We start from the raw sequence: 18142 nt of genomic DNA on the forward strand, positions 1-18142 counted from the left end.
CCCTTACCCAGGAATCTTGACGTATCGGAACGTGACGTGACGTTCCGTTGTCGACCTGCGAGAATGTCACTATTTGAAACGCATTGCGAAATGTTTTGAGATATCGCGATGTGACGCGACGTGATGTGATGTGACGGCTTTTAGAATTTGCCATTACTAATCTGTCATTTTCATAATGTGGATTGGGGGCGAGCGAAACATCTTGACAACTGCTGTGGCTAATGTGTATCTGTATTTGTAAGTTTCTTTATGAATGATTTAGTCGATGAAATGGTTTAATTAAATTTTACACTTCAATTTTGCGTGTGAGAATTTTACCATCTTTGGAAGAGACTGTCTTTGGTGTTATGTACACGTGCGTCGTGTAGAATGTTTATGTTTGTGAACGTCGTAGGAGGGCGAAGCGTGATAGAAAGAAAACTGGCGATTTTTGTTATTGTGGGATGTGACTGACGGTGTTCAAGAATGTCGCGTTTAGTAGTAAAGAACCTTCCACAGAGTGTGAGTAATTACCAACTTTGTGCATTTTGTGACTGCAAATTTACGAAGTGGTACGCTATATCTCTTTTTGTCACAGCTTGGTAGAAACGACACGACACTGGTCGCGAACGGTATAGAATAAATAAATAAAGTGTTATTTCCGTTCAACTGCTCTAGAAATAGTCTTCGGGTTACAGCTGTATATAAATATACAGCATATACATAAAAAAAACTTGTTCTTAAAAGCTAAAATCACAATAAATTTCCTATAGAGAACAATATTGAAGGTGAAACAATTTGAAGAAAGCGTTTTCCATCGACAGCAGTAAAGAAATTGTGGTACACTCCCTAAAGAATTACTACTACGCTGTCACATTTTCGCGTTCATAAGTTTCATTACTGAGTGAAAAGGATTAGTGGATAAACAACTATACATTCTCTGTTTAAATAAGTCGGAGGGAACTGCTACCGATTCTATAGGCAGTTTATTTTGCATCTAAAACCATAGTACATTCTGGTTTCAATGAAGATAACAAAACAAATATATTTGTCAAGATTTGTATGTTTTTCTTAAATTGTAAAGTACAAACTGTTGACGTCCGTAAATTCTTTATCGTCCAAATTTTTCAATGAATACTTAATTTCCGTTCTTTAGTAAACAGTTGTAATAAGAATCATATAAATGTAAATTTGGATACAAAGCACTGTTGCACAGATATGCTCTTGTTGTATTTCATTTATTATTGGTCTGTCAAAACGTGTAAACTTAATACAGGCAACAAATTTATGTTCACATTCAGAACATATTATAAAAGTGACGAGTGATTTTGTCTGTTTTGTGTAGGAGTATTGAAATATGTCAGTCTCTATGAGTACAGCAGGACTAAAGTACCATGTTTGGAACAAGCCATTCTTATTGTGTCAAGCACCTGATGAGGATGCAGCTAAATTGTCCTGGAGCCTTTCATCTGTGCATATGTCACAGTTCCATGTGGCAAGATGCTGATGTTTGTGGGTTTATTCACATCTATGCCACTCCCCACACTTATGCTTCCTCATAACTAGTGAGTGACTTAAACCATCCATATAATCTTAGAAGTTTGATGTCAAGTGTTATAGAGATGGCATCTGTCATGGTGTTCTGCTCAGCTTTTGATGTTTTGTATTAACAATATGTCATTCACTTATTGTGGACAGTAGCTTGGATTGTGCTGTTTACTAAGATTTTTATGTCTAGTAAACCCTTTGAGGGAAATAATGGCTTGGATCAATTGTACTAGACCTATCGAAGCACTGTGAAGTCAGTGTGAGTACTGAACGTTGCGATACAGCAGTCGTGCCTTGATGAGTGAGCTCACATATATGAATCTATGAAAGCACTTGTGCAGTCGCCTTGACTCGTAGATAAGTGGGTTTGAATCCTGATTGTGAAAGAAATTTTCAACACTACACTCTGATCAGGCTGTCTAAGAATGCCTTATCAGAATAGAACAGGCTGTCGGACCAAGCCTTGATGAAGGAACTGTCTCATCATTTGCCTGAAATTGTTTAGGAGAACCTACATGAGAATATCCAGACAGAACAAACTCTACTCCCCCAAATATGAGTTTAGTATCTTAACAACAGCACTGCCTCCTTCAGTTGCCCCGTATTGTACAATTTCACTCTTCATCGCTGCACACATCAAGGACACGCCCTGGATACTTCTGAACTATGAACTTGCTACCCTGCCCCTTGCACTAACTCTAGTCCGTTCAGAAAAGTGACTCCAGGCGTGTAAACACGCCTCTGTTCCCCATGCATGTCTTCATGTAATCCCCTCAGTCTATCTGAAGAACTGAGTCAACATCCCTCTACGATGAGTGCGATGTTGAACTCAGGAGAATGACAAGACATTATTATATGCTCTACAGAGCTTGACACATCACTGGGCATGTGATGAGATGTTGTTACCCCCTTTCATTATTAATCACTACTCAAGAGTCCTCAAAGTAATCTTTGATTGTGCACTTTGCATTACCGACGAGAAATGTTTATCTATCTTTTCAAACAGATCCATTTTAGTAATCTTTTTCATCTCCTTGGTCACTTTATTGTACCTTACTATCCCTGATAGAAAATGTAATTTCAATTTTGTTTGTTCGTTTGTTTTTCCTTGCTAAATGTAAGTCCAAACTGGCTCTTGTTGCATGAATATGTATAGACCTATTAGTGAAATTGTTAGTGATGTTTTCCACGATATATACAATAAATTAGTAGATATACTCTCCTGGTGCAGTAAGAATACCCAATTTTTTTAACAGTTCTTTACGCAGAGCCTGACGGTTAACTCCAATTGTTATTTGTATGGCCCTTTTCTACAGTTCCATCCATCTGCTTTGACCCGTGACATAATAGTGTTGTGGTGTGTGACATCACTACGGTATGGAGTTGTTGAGTTGGTTGTCCTTGTAGATATCGTGTTGTATTTGATGGTGGCCTATGGTGGTGGATGTGGATGTACTGAGTTTAATATGTGGTATTGGGTTCATTTGAGTTTTTTCACTGAGTTATTAAGGTTTTTTGTTTAGGTGTTTGGCAGTTTTGTTAGGTCTGATTAGTTTGATGTTTGTTGTGTGAAACTGCTTTTTTGTTGCATATGGCTATGACAGTGAAGTTTATCATTACGCTTTGAGGTGGGTGATATAATGTTTGTCATGCAGTTTCTGCAGATTTTTGGTCTTGTTACTCTATATGTTAAAGTGTCATGTTTATGGCATCAACATGAGATTGATGAGAGTTCCGGTGGTTCCCTGTTTTTCTTCATGTTTGTTGGCATGTGCATGTAGTGACGTCGTTTTATATACGCTGGAAGTAACCATTTCTGCCATATTGATGACACCATGGGTCAAAGCAGAAGGGTGAAATCAGATGCTTAGCTGTAACACCAATGTTTTGTGCCTTCGATCCCCAGCAAAGGATCCCACACCTAAGAACTGCGTGTATTTAGGAAGAGTATGTTACTGCAAGATATTGGCTGTTACAGAATGATAAAAGAACACTAAGAGCGAACTTTTTGCAGCATCTTTGTGTGTTCATTCCATCTTAATTGACTATCAGTATTCATCCCTAAAATCTCTGTGTATGTTACACAATACATAAATTTATCATCTGTGTTTAATGTGACAGAATTGTGTTTTCCATCCACCCAGGTGGCCACGCATGTTAATATGACCGCTTCCAGTTCAGGGAGATGGGCTAGTCCTGTATCGAATCTACCTGGCACTTCAATGACAAGGGGTTGGTGTGCTGGCTAGCATGGGTGTGGTTCTAAGGTGGTTTCTCACATTCGACTAGGTGAACACTGGGCAAGTTCCCATGTACCGCCTCAGATACACTCTATACAAGCATTGACAACACTTTTTCAAGCTTGCACACAGTAGTTACTCTACATGCAGGCACATTGTTTGCACTGCTTCTGTCTGGAGGAGGAGAGGTGAATAGGAGACTGATGACCTTAACTGTTTGGTCTCCTTAGAGACTCATTCAGCAGCAGCAGTTGTGTTCCTTGTTTAAGCTAAAGTGCATACTATTTGTTTTCTTTATGTTCATTGTTAGTGTAGTATATACTGCCCATTGAGTGTTTCGTTAGCATTCTCTAATTGGAGTTCTGGTGTTTTATCGGCAACTCTGATGTTGCTGTCATTAGCAAAGAGAACATTTTCTTCATGTCTTACACTGTCTGTTGAGTCATTGATATTTATTATGAACAGACCTGGACTCAATACACTACCACTAAGGTTACAAATTTAACGTCAGCAGATATGTGAATTATCTCTACTTTTTGCACCATGTTTTCCAAGTAAGACTAGATCCATTCTTTTGCTAGGTCTTTGTGCATCTAGTGCTTCTAGCTTGTTTAGTAGTATTTTATAGCCAAAGGTGCAAAAAGTCATCGACAAATCTAAAATGCACCTGTAACACAATTATCCTTGTCAAGATATTCAATAATGACTTTCATGGACTCTGATTTTGTACCTCTCCCACTTTGGAAACCAAACTTGGCCTCGTTTAGAAGGTTGTATTTATTCATATAACTCATTAGTCTGATATCTTTCATGAGTGTTTCAATTCTTTTTTAGAATGCAGACAGTAGTGAAACTGGCCTGTAGTTTCCAGTACTCTTCACACCATCTTTCGTGTGCTTGCTTTAGGTACTTTGGGAAAATGCCTGAACTGAAAGACTTGTTTATTGTGTTGGTTAATGGGGCTTTTGTGCTCTCTGTGCATGCCTTCAAAACAGAGACTGAAACCTCGTCTATGTCTACTGACTTGTAATTTTTTAATTTCTGTGTTGTCTTCCTGCTTTCAAGCTCAGTTGTGAGAAACAACAACATTGTCTTTGAGAGAAACAAACATGGACAGTGACACGGAGTGTCAGATATTTTGCAACATTTCAACATGCACTTGAGAATGGCTATAAAGTTGAAATCATGAGTGTGTGAAATAAATGAATGGTAAAGTTCTACATGCCTGTAAAGGAAAAGTCATTAACATTGTGTTTCCTGTGTACATTATTGAGTGTGCTACATTTGTTTTAAGACGATTTTGTTGAAACTTCTCTGCCATACCAGAGAAATAGTAATTTACAAAATTTTCCAATTCCTGAGGCTTTTTTATTATTCTGTCCCTGTATTCAAACAACTTTGTGATTGACATGTCAGATAGTTGAGTGGTAGGGGCCAACTGCCAGTCTGTCGTAGTTTTCCCTCATAAGTCATTTGCTTGCTGTGTTGCCTGTTTTGTAGGTGCATGCAGAGCCTTGTCTAGAGTGGCTGGCTGCACATCAGCAACACTGTTCCCTGCCACTGCAACTTTCAGCCACGAAGTTATTATATTCAAGCTGTAGTACTTGGCTGCAAGCTGAAGAGAGCTAATGGTTAAGTTCCTGATCAATGTGCCTGGATTAAATTCCAAACTGCTATTCTGTGTTTTATGGAGTGAGGGCACGTGGCACTGTTGATGATGATTAGTCTGTTGGAATGGGACATTAAGTCCATCGATAATCCCTTTGGTGCTACTCGAGAGGGGTGGGCTATGTTCTAACACTCGGTTTCATTCTCTTCCTTCTATCATCGTACACACAATCGTGACACCGTGCTATACACACACGCCCACCACAGTCACCACATATCTCTCACACTTCACGAGGTAAATATGATGATGATCAGTCTGTTGGTATGGGACATTAAGTCCATCGATAAACCCTTTGGTGCTACTCGAGGGGTGGGCTATGTACTAACTCTGGGTTTCATTCTATTCCTTCTATCATCATCGTACACACAACTGTGACACCACGCTATATGCACACCCGCTACAGTCACCACAGATCTCTCACACTTCACGAGGTAAATATGCTACTGTGCAGAAAGGAAGAAAAACCTTTCCAATTAGGCGGTTGAAACTACCCATGCCATACAGCCAACCATGCCATATAACTTTACTTTACCCCTATTTTTAAGTTTTGTAAATATGTTTAAAGGCATCAATAACAGTAACACCTTCATCCACAGTTTCGCTAGTTCTGTTTTTGTCCCATTCGTTTGTCAGTATCTGTTTTGGTAATTTTTTTCTGCTGTGTTGTTTATTTCCTGGGGCTTGTTCTTGGCCACGTTGATGACGTTGTCACTCAGTGGATGCAGTACTGTGTTGTTTGCTGACCATGCTGCTTTATCTGAAGGAATCCCTTTCATAGATATGTGATGGATGATTACAGTTTCAGCAATCTTGCCAGATAAAAACATTGTACAAATCTCATCTACTTTGATCTACACCTGTGTACTTGTTGGCATACTCACAATGAACTGCCCTTCCAGTGGAAAGGAGTGAACAGTACATTTGTCTCTGGGCACCATACTTAAATATACAATAGAAGGAAAAGGATGGATTGCTACTCATGTTAAAGATGCCACATTGAGTTGTAGACAGGGGCAATGAAAACACACACACACACACACACACACACACACACACACACACTCGTGTGACTTGAAGATGGTACTGAGGTATGTTAGCTACATTAGGTCAAACATTTACCTACTTAGCCACTATGTCTTAAGTTTCACCTGGATCCAAACACCAGTGGCACTTTATTGCAGTTTGTTCTGTAAATTCACCCTCTTTTCTTTGCACTGTCATCTTGTTCTCAGACATTAAGTTGTCTGCTATGTACAGATAACACAAAGAGATTGTTATTTCATTAGTGTCAAAAGTTCCATGCGGCTTTTCGTGGATGACACTGTAGTATACAGAGAAGTTGCAGCATTAGAAAATTGCAGCGAAATGCTGGAAGATCTGCAGCGGATAGGCACTTGGTGCAGGGAGGGGCAACTGACCCTTAACGTAGACAAATGTAATGTATTGTGAATACATAGAAAGGAGGATCCTTTATTGTATGATTATATGATAGTGGAACAAACACTGGTAGCAGTTACTTCTGTAAAATATCTGGGAGTATGCGTGCGGAACGATTTGAAGTGGAATGATCATATAAAATTAATTGTTGGTAAGGCGGGTGCCAGGGTGAGATTCATTGGGAGAGTCCTTAGAAAATGTAGTCCATCAACAAAGGAGGTGGCTTACAAAACACTTGTTCGACCTATACTTGAGTATTGCTCATCAGTGTGGGATCCGTTCCAGGTCGGGTTGACGGTGGAGATAGAGAAGATCCAAAGAAGAGCGGCATGTTTCATCACAGGGTTATTTGGTAAGCACGATAGCGTTACGGATATGTTTAGCAAACTCAAGTGGCAGACTCTGCAAGAGAGGCACTGTGCATCGCAGTGTAGCTTGCTGTCCAGGTTTCGAAAGGCTGCGTTTCTGGATGAGGTATCAAATATATTGCTTCCCCCTACTTATACCTCCCGAGGAGATCACGAATGTTAAATTGGAGAGATTCGCGGGCACGGAGGTTTTCCGGCAGTCGTTCTTCCCGCGAACCATACGTGACTGGAACAGGAAAGGGAGGTAATGACAGTGGCACGTAAAGTACCCTCCGCCACACACCGTTGGGTGGCTTGCGGTGTATAAATGTAGATGTAGATTAGATGGGGTAACTTTTGAACATCTTGGCTTTCATGGCAGTTCTTGTTTTTCCGTCCAAGCTGTTGTTATTTACTATCTTCCCTCACTGTTTCCAAAATCAAGAAATCGAATATATAAAAAACTATTGATACTTGGGATGCATTTACTCCTTGGAAGTAGTAAAGAATGTGTTACACCCTACCAGCTCCGACAGATCACACTATCAGTAACGCAATGTCACCACTGTGTAACCACTGAGGTGAGGAGGTAACACACACACACACACACACACACACACACACACACACACACACATTGGTGTTATTGTGCGGCTAAACAGATAATGCTAGGACTGTAATTCAGCAGGTAGATTGGGGTGGTTAGAGAAAGAAAGAATTTGGGTGGAAGGGTGGCTGATGGCTTGTACGGAGGCAGCAGGTGCACCAGGTAAAAAAGTGGCATACAGACACTGCTTTTGGTGAGGTCATGCAACACTTGATGATGATGTGGAGGAGTTGATTGGGAAGGTATGATAAGTTAGAGGAAGGAGAAAATGCTGAGTAGAGGATGTGGGTGCAGTGGAGACTGAAGCCAGGAGGATTATGGAAATGAAGAATGTGTTGCAAGAATAACTCCCATCTATGTAGGTGTTGGGGGGGGGGGGGATGAGAGTGAGATCCAGATGGTGTAGGTTGTAAATCAGCCATTGAACATGAGTATTTTGTTCTCGGCAGCGTGTTCTGCCACTAGGTTGTCAATTCTTCTACTGGCACAGTGTTAGGCAGTGGTCACTCATTCTAGTGGACACCTGGTTGGTAGTCTTTCCCCATAAAATGCTGTCCCAAAGTTGCGTCAGAGCTGGTATGTGATATGGTTGCTTTCACAAGTGCGTAGCGTCTGACGGGATAGAATAAGCTTGTGTCAGAAGTGGAATAGGATGTGCTAGGTGGGTGAATTGGACAGGTAGTAGGTATGATGAGCAGCAGAATACTACTAAGAGGGGTATTAAGAATTGTAGGTAGGATATCCCTCATTTCCAGGACAATGATAGATAGTCGAAGTTCTGGTGAAAGATGTGGTTAAGTAACTCTAGTCTGGGATGATGGCTGGTACAGGAGTGCTGCTTTGCAGTTTGGTGTGGGGTAGTGGGAGGATTAGGCTGTGTGAGGATATGGCACAGGAAATCTGTTTCCAAAGTAGGTTTGGGGGATAGTGCTGTCTGTGAAGTCCTTTGTGAGATGTTCAGCATATTGAGTAAGGGAATTCTCATCACTGTATATGTGCCATCCATGGGTGGCCAGACTGTATGACAGTGAGTTTTTGGTGTGAAGGGATGACAGTTGCCAAAATGCAGGTACTGTTGATGGCTAATGGGCTTGATAACAACAGAAGTCTGAGTGATAATGTGTAGAAAGGTGTTACATTGGGATAGAGTAGGATCAGTTGAGTGAATGGGAGAGGTGTTGAGGTTGTGGAGGAATAAGGATAGCGTGTGCTGGTCCAGACCATGAGGATATTGTCAATGAGCCTGAATCAGACAAGAGGTTTGGGGTTTTGGGGAGCTAGGAAGATTCCTCTAAATGGTCCATAAACAGATGGACGTAAGAAAATGCCCATGGCCGCACTGCAGATTTGTGTACATATATCCCCCTCAGAGGAAAAGTAGTTACTTGTGAGGATTTGATTCGTTATATGTGTAAGGAATGAGATAAAGTGTTTGAAGTTAGGACATTGGGAGAGGTAGTGTTGAATAGTAGATAAGCCATGGGCATGGGAGACGTTGGTATGTAGGTAAGTGTTGTTAATAGTGACGAATAGGGGCCAAGGTGGTAATGGGGTGGGGCTGCTCAAGTCAGTTGAGGAAGTGGTTTGTGTCTTTTATATGAGAAACTAGGCAGTCAGCAGTTGGTTTAAGGTGATAGTTGACAAGAATAAGATTCTTTCAGTGAGAGCACAGTAACCAGATACAATGGGGTGCCCAGAATCATTGGGTTTATGGATTTTGGCAATCATATAGTAAGAAGTTGGGTGTGTATGTGGGGGGAGGGGGGAGGTGAAAAGGGAAATGGATTCGGAGGAAATATTCTGCGAGTCTGAGATGGACATAAGGATTTGAGCAGGGATTGGATTCTATGTTGAGAACTACGTAAATATGAGTTATCCTTGCAACACATCCTTCTTTCTAATGATCCTCCTAGCTTCAATCTCTGCTAACTAGCTGATCCACACCCTGTATTCAAAAGTCTCATATACCTTTGCTCCCAGTACACTTCACTGTGCCATCGTCATCATGTGCTACACAAACGTACCAGCTCTGGTACCCATGTGTCACAATTTTTGTGTTGTATCTCTGCTACCTCTCCCTCTAGCATTCCTGTTCCGCACACCTGCTGCCTCCCTCTGGACCTTCAGCCACTCTTCCCCAAACCTTCCATCTGCTTTCCACCCCTCTTCTCCCTCTACCCATCCTGCTGAACACTACCCCTCACTCCAATCTCTGCAAACTGCAATCCCAGCATTGTGTGTTTGGCGAGTAGATCTCCAATTATACTAACATAAGAGTTCGTCAGGGCACCATGTTGGGATTAATATAAAAATGTTACGCGCGGAGAAAAATTTGTTTTGCTGATGATAACAACATTGTAATTACAGATAGAATGCAAGAACTTGTAGTAGAGAAAGCAAATGAAAACTTAACAATTAATCATGCAATAAACTTACACCGAATATAGAGAAAACAAATTGCATGAATTTCTGCATAATAAAGGAAAAGAATTAGCTGTAAAGTTGAATGCTGATGAAAATTTCATGGATTGCAAAGTAAACACAACATTTTTGAGAATTAATATTGACTTTCACCTGAAGTGGAATAAACACATAACTACACTAGCAAAGAACATGTCATCAGCATGCCATGTCCTTAGAGTCCTTTCTTTAGTGTGTAATAGACAATGTCTCATAGTGACAAACTATTCCTGTGTGCATTCCATCCCCAGCTGTGGAATAAGTTTTGAGAGTTCGATACACAAAATGTGGACACAGTCTTCAGCCTATAGAAAAGGGTCATTAGAATAATAACTAAAATCAATAATGGAGCTTCCTGTAAATATCTGTTTAAACATCTGGGGATTCGAATTGCACCATGTTAGTACACCTGACCATTGGTTATGTTTTTCAAGGAGAGCAGCAGCAATTATCCCTCAAAGAGCAGCATTTATGATCATGGCACAAGAATCAGTAAACAAACAGAAGACAAAAAACTGAACAATAGATTGCCAAGAAGATTAGAGATGAATACGATCCAAATAATTAAAAAGTGAATTAAAGCATCCCTCTTAAATAACCCGTGATTCAAATGTAAAACAGAGCATGGGAGAGAGATGTTGAATGAAACACATTTGGCTCTCTGTAGGGTAATGCATGAAGCCTGCAATGATTACTGTAGCAGAATATTACCAGAAGTTCTCTCACAAAACCTAAAAGAAAATGTAAAGGCTGTTAGTATAGTCAAATTAAAAGTCGAGATACTGATATGTCCAAAAGAACAGATACCATTAGTGATCTTGCAGCTCTCGAAGAATGAAATTACAATGAAATCCAGACCATTAGCTGCTTACAGGTGTTGATAAATATCGACAGGGACAGTTGAAAAGTGTGCCCCGACTGGGACTCAAACCCGGGATCTCCTGCTTACTTGGCAGATGCTCTACCTGACTGAGCCACCAAGGACACAGAGAATAGTGCAACTGCAGGGACTTATCTCTGGCACAATCCCTGTAAGATCCTCACGTACAACTTGCTGTCCTCACGCTACATTTGTAATGCCCCTGCCCATTATACACATTACTCGTGGCAGTCAGTCTACCGATTCACGTATGAATATCCATGGTTAAAGTCACAGAATTAGTAATGCTTCAGCACTTTACTAACAGCACTTCAACATTTTTCTCTTTCTGATATGCAAGCTCAAAATTCTTTTCTGAGAGTAAAGTGGCTGTACTATTTTTGATTTCGAGAGGCAGCTCATCATTGACACTCACAAGGGGTTTCTCTAATCTTGAAAGAATGCATACCACATGTACTCTGTAATCCAAAAAGCTCTTCTTATCTGTGCTTCTAGTTTGGACCTGCCGCTCAGCTTCAAATCAGAGCATTGTGATCAATTATGAGTTTGATTTTGCAAATAGTGAGCTGCACTTGCATGAACAGTGATAACTGCCATCACCAGTCCTGCCAACTAGCTATCAGAACTGGGGATTGCCTTATTCATGACCACATGAGCCGTCATTTGCAACTTGTTGCACTTTGTGTATTTGGCAGTCACTACCTGAGCCTTCTCCATGTTTTAAACGAGACCTCCTGAACTGTGACGCCAGTTTCTACGTATTTCCTCTACCCAGCGATAAACAAACCCATCACTGTCTGCCACTCACCCTCAAGTCACCAAGTGACGTGGCACAGTCATTAGTGCACGGGACCCACGTTTGGGAGGATGACGATTCAAACCCACATCTGGCTGTCCTGAAGTAGGTTTTCTATGATTTCCCTAAGTTGCATCAGGCAAATGCCAGGATGGTTCCTTTTAAAAGGAACGATTGACTTCCTTCCCTATCCCTTCCTGATATGACTGGACCGCTGACCTCGCTGTTTGCTCCCCTCCCGCAAATCGACCAACCCTCAAGTGAGGATGATAATGTTATACATTAGAACATTTAGTGACATCGAGATTTCCAGGGGATTCCAATGGCACTAGAGGTATCGTAGCTTTTGCCATTGGTGTCCCAGGGTAGCTGCTAAGTGAGAACAGCAGCCTGAAGCCTGTCAACCATGGCCATCAGAGCTTACAGATGTTTCTGGACAGTGGCCCGTTAAGCTTTTGTCTACACACAGGAAGCACAGTCCATATCCATTTCCTGCTACATAAAAGGCATATAAAACCACAAAAAAATTTACTAACTAAAGTAGTTGGAGACTGTTTAAGGAAGAACAAACAGGGCACAACAAGAGATTAAGTTACCTATATGTGGCCCTGCTATAATAGTGAGACATACAAAATATAACCAAGAAAAATAAAAAGTAGCAGTAAAATCTCCTCTATAAAATCATCTCGCTCTACACTAATGATTGCAAAATATGCTAACTCGTATATTAAAATAAATAAAACAACTGAAAACAGATGAATAATAGCTACCATTCAGTTATAATGGGAAGCACATAAGAAAACTACTGAATAAGGGTTTAAGTACTACTACTGCTTAGCTCATCTCTGCTCTACGACCGGAATGCTGTCAGTCACAATTGTTTATTAACATTATTTATGAATTATTCTTTCTAAACTTTCTTCAGTTCCTGCATACCCAAATTATATAGGATTCTAAAATACTGTTTTAATTTTTTACAGTAATGGAATTTGCCTAACTCTATAAAATCAGAGATTATTGTAGCATGCAACAGAAATCTTTTCCAAGCAAACTGATATGTCTGCAGCCATTCTCCAAGAGACAAACATACACGATTCAAAGTTTTTGAAACTTTGGTTTTAACTTTGAATCTAAGACTGTAATGAAATATAATCAGGATGCACATTTTTGTCACTCATTAATGAAAAATGATTTGTTTTCAGGTCACAGAAGAGAAGATAAGGAAAATATTTAGTGAAAAGGGTGTAATTACTGATGTGCAACTGAAATATACAAAAGATGGAAAATTTCGCCGTTTTGGGTTTATTGGCTATAAAACAGAAGAGGAAGCTCTGAGAGCATTAGAATATTTCAATAATACTTGTATCAATGCTTCAAGGATAAAAGTGGAGATCTGTGCTGGCTTAGGTATGGTATTAGTTCAAAAGTTGAAATTATTAACAAATATTAAGATGGAAGACAAACAAATTTTTTTATTCTATCTGTATGGTTATTTTGTCACAGTTATATGCACTGGTGTATTCTGTATTTACACTTTAACTTTGTAGATAGATTGGAACTACAGAAAATTGATTATCCCTTTTTGTCCTAAAGATTGTGAAGACTGGTATCTCACAGCATTCAGTGGGGGAAAAATTACAAAATTGTTTAATTAAAACTAGTGGGAAGAGTACATTAATATAATGGCAACAAGAATGGAAAGTTAGAAACAAGGTGAAAGGAAATTGAGTTGATGAATAAGTTCTTATTTTCAGCACTAAATTTTTATTGTGTTGGGAGTACAAACTATGAGAACCATAAATTAAGCCTCACTTTCCGGATGTATGTTGTAAAATCTGTGGTGCACACTAATATACCAGAAACATTTTATGTCCATTTTAGTTGATATTATCTGCAACTCTTTGTAGTACTTTATTCATGGGGAACACACAAGAATAAAATTTACTAACGTGCCACATAAAACAATTTCTTGTGTGAAATGTTCAAAATGCACCCCCACACAATTGATACATCCGTCAACTTAGTCACATTGCATCCTGGATGCACTGATATGTCCCTGTTTTCACAGACCTCCACTACGTGAGGGTTCGACACACTATCTACCGATGCCCCTGCTGCTAAATGTTTTAGTGGGTTTAGTTACAGAGAATATGTAGGCCAGGGACTTAGTCCAGCCCTTGCAATCCCTCTGTCATGGGATGTGTAATGTAGTAGGTAAATGAGTATAATATTGAAATATGGAGGAGCTCCATTATGCATGAATACATGTTTCTCATTCTAATAAATACACAGCTAATGGATTAGACAGCATATTCTCTAAGGAAGCATTGTAAATTTGCCTGTTGTGCCTGGCATGAAGCACAGTCGACAACAATGTTGGTCCAGACATTCACAAAAAATCTTTGCAGATGCATTGCAGCAGTTGCATGAAGATTCACATTAGTCCTGTTGCCAGTTATGAAAATTTACTATGTGATAGCATAGAATAGATTCCGCACCCATGAATAGCACCATCGCACTATAATAAGAGCTGACACATTGAATAAACTATTCATAGACACTGTAAATGACATGGCTACTTCAAGTTATCATGTAGCAGTCACCAGAGAATCATCTGGTCAACATTTCTTCTTTCAGCTGCTTGTCTTAAATTGTCAGTAGGGTTGTCAGCTGCATGAAGAATTGTCTCATCCAGTTAGTCTCATCCTTCTAGGCCTCTCTGTCACAAGTAGCAGACCTTACACACCCTATGCTCAATATGATGATGGTGAGTTGCATCATGTATCTTCCTTTCTGGACACCTTCATTCAGGTGATTTCTCTTCATAACACTGAGTGGCACAGCCGTTACCATTTGCTAATTCCTGTTACAGACAGGCACCTGCCAGCTTCACATTTGCTCACACTTTCTTTGTACTAAGCAGGAAACCATGTCCATGATGTACACAATTAAATGGTTTAAATAAGATGTTGTAGTTGGTTGCATGTGAACACTACATTTGTTTAATGGGCAAGACAATCCTTAAGCGTTGCATGTTAACATTACTTTCACTAAATGGAATGCACAGCACTGGCTTTTACTAAATGGAACACACAGCACTGGCTTTTACTAAATGGAACACACAGCACTGGCTGTGGGTCTAAGTACTACAAGTTAACCAGACATAATGGAAATAGCATTTTGAAAATGTCGTGTTAGGAAGAGTTTCATGTGGTCTGGTAGTGTGTTCTATTCCTGATTATGGAAATGGGTTCTAACATGAAAATAAAGTTTTTCTGTTCCCATACCCACAAAATATTTTCTCCTTATCTTTTTGTTACATTCTATACATTTATCTGACAAGTCAAAAATATTAGTCACCTCACGAAGAGAAAAAATAATTTAACTATTTACACAAAACAGCAACTTGGCAATTTGTCAGGAAAATCACTAATGGTTCTGTTCTTCTGATATTGTGGAGGGAACTAATAGTTTCTGACTGATACTCCCCTCCACATAAATGACTTGACACATCAACTGGAATTTCCATATGATGTATCTGTTGTACATGAAGACCAAAAAATTAAATCTGCTGTATGTCATGTTAATAGGACAAATACTATAAATAATTCTGTTTCTCCTCCCCCCCATGAACCATGGACCTTGCCGTTGGTGGGGAGGCTTGCATGCCTCAGCGATACAGATAGCAACCACAACGAAGGGGTATCTGTTGAGAGGCCAGACAAACGTGTGGTTCCTGAAGAGGGGCAGCAGTCTTTTCAGTAGTTGCAGGGGCAACGGTCTGGATGATTGACTGATCTGGCCTTGTAACAATAACCAAAACGGCCTTGCTGTACTGGTACTGTGAACGGCTGAAAGCAAGGGGGAAACTACGGCCTTAATTTTTCCCGAGGGCATGCAGCTTTACTGTATGGTTAAATGATGATGGCGTCCTCTTGGGTAAAAAATTCCGGAGGTAAAATAGACCCCCATTCGGATCTCCGGGCGGGGACTACTCAAGAGGATGTCGTTATCAGGAGAAAGAAAACTGGTGTTCTATGGATCCGAGCGTGGAATGTCAGATCCCTTAATCGGGCAAGTAGGTTAGAAAATTTAAAAAGGGAAATGGGTAGGTTAAAGTTAGATATAGTGGGAATTAGTGAAGTTCGGTGGCAGGAGGAAAAAGACTTCTTGTCAGGTGACTACAGGGTTATAAACACAAAATCAAATAGGGGTAATGCAGGAGTAGGTTCAATAATGAATAGGAAAATAGGAATGCGGGTAAGCTACTACAAACAGCATAGTGAACCCATTATTGTGGCCAAGATAGATACGAAACCCACACCTACTACAGTAGTACAAGTTTATATGCCAACTAGCTCTGCATATAACGAAGAAATTTAAGAAATGTACGATCAAATAAAAGAAATTATTCAGATAGTGAAGGGTGACGGCCTTGGGAGAGCTAGTCCTGACAAAACTCTACCATCTGGTGAGCAAGATGTATGAGACAGGCTAAATACCCTCAGACTTCAAGAAGAATATAATAATTCCAATCCCAAAGAAACCAGGTGTTGACAGATGTGAAAATTACCGAACTATCAGTGTAATAAGTCACAGCTGAAAATACTAACGCGAATTCTTTACAGACGAATGGAAAAACTAGTAGAAGCCGACCTCGGGGAAGATCAGTTTGGATTCCGTAGAAATGTTGGAACACGTGAGGCAATACTGACCCTACGACTTATCTTAGAAGCTAGATTAAGGAAGGGCAAACCTACGTTTCTAGCATTAGTAGACTTAGAGAAAGCTTTTGACAATGTTGACTGGAATACTCTCTTTCAAATTCTGAAGGTGGCTGGGGTAAAATACAGGGAGCGAAAGGCTATTTACAATGTGTACAGAACCGGATGGCAGTTATGAGTCGAGGGGCATGAAAGAGAAGCAGTGGTTGGGAAGGGAGTGAGACAGGGTTGTAGTCTCTCCCTGATGTTATTCAATCTGTATATTGAACAAGCAGTGAAGGAAACAAAAGAAAAATTCGGAGTAGGTATTAAAATCCATGGAGAAGAAATAAAAACTTTGAGGTTCGCTGATGACATCGTAATTCTGTCAGAGACAGCAAAGGACTCAGAAGAGCAGTTGAACGGAATGGATAGTGTCTTGAAAGGAGGATATAAGATGAACATCAACAAAAGCAAAACGAGGATGAGACAAGTAAAGGAGTTTTGCTATTTGGGGAGCAAAATAACTGATGATGGTCGAAGCAGAGAGGATATAAAATGTAGACTGACAATGGCAAGGAAAGCGTTTCTGAAGAAGAGAAATTTGTTAACATCGAGTATAGATTTAAGTGTCAGGAAGTCATTTCTGAAAGTATTTGTATGGAGTATAGCCATGTATGGAAGTGAAACATGGACGATAAATAGTTTGGACAAGAAGAGAATAGAAGCTTTCGAAATGTGGTGCTACAGAAGAATGCTGAAGATTAGATGGGTAGATCACATAACTAATGAGGAAATATTGAATAGGATTGGGGAGAAGAGAAGTTTGTGGCACAACTTGACCAGAAGAAGGGATCGGTTGGTAGGACATGTTCTAAGGCATCAAGGGATCACCAATTTAGTATTGGAGGGCAGCGTGGAGGGTAAAAATCGTAGAGGGAGACCAAGAGATGAATACACTAAGCAGATTCAGAAGGATGTAGGTTGCAGTAGGTACTGGGAGATGAAGAAGCTTGCACAGGATAGAGTAGCATGGAGAGCTGCATCAAACCAGTCTCAGGACTGAAGACCGCAACAACAACAACAACAACAACAACAACAATTCCGTTTCTAATGCACAACTATTGTTTACGTATGAGCTAAAAGTATTCACCCTTTTGAATTTCATTGGGGCAATTTATTGAGGAATCTACACTAATACTGCTACCACTCACTTCATAATGCTTCGTAAAACATGTTCTTTTTAATACGAACCATCTGCAATTTTAACCACAGCTGCAAGTTCAATGTTTATAATGGTTTGGATAAATTTACAATTTATTTGATTTATATGCATGAAATGTATTGGTACTTTTCCAAAGATTCCTTACACACACACACACACACACACACACACACATCCATCTTGCCCTTGGAAGTATGTCTGCAGACAAATAATTGTCTGACAACAAATGTCATGCAGGAGGGCAAGAGGAA

The 18142-nt window shown here is 40.0% G+C and overlaps 1 protein-coding gene across 1 annotated transcript in view; it reads left to right on the plus strand.

Moving 5' to 3' along the window:
• The first annotated feature begins 349 nt into the window (after positions 1-349).
• The window catches only part of LOC124602277 (probable RNA-binding protein 19), a 106369-nt gene continuing 88576 nt past the window's right edge, over positions 350-18142 (plus strand). Inside the window, exons 1-2 of the mRNA XM_047136310.1 lie at positions 350-501; positions 13166-13370. Of these exons, the coding sequence (XP_046992266.1) occupies positions 466-501; positions 13166-13370 (241 nt within the window). The 5' untranslated portion in view covers positions 350-465. The remainder of the gene's footprint in view (positions 502-13165; positions 13371-18142) is intronic.

Source organism: Schistocerca americana, chromosome 1, assembly GCF_021461395.2.
Source record: "Schistocerca americana isolate TAMUIC-IGC-003095 chromosome 1, iqSchAmer2.1, whole genome shotgun sequence".
Lineage (NCBI taxonomy): Eukaryota > Metazoa > Arthropoda > Insecta > Orthoptera > Acrididae > Schistocerca > Schistocerca americana.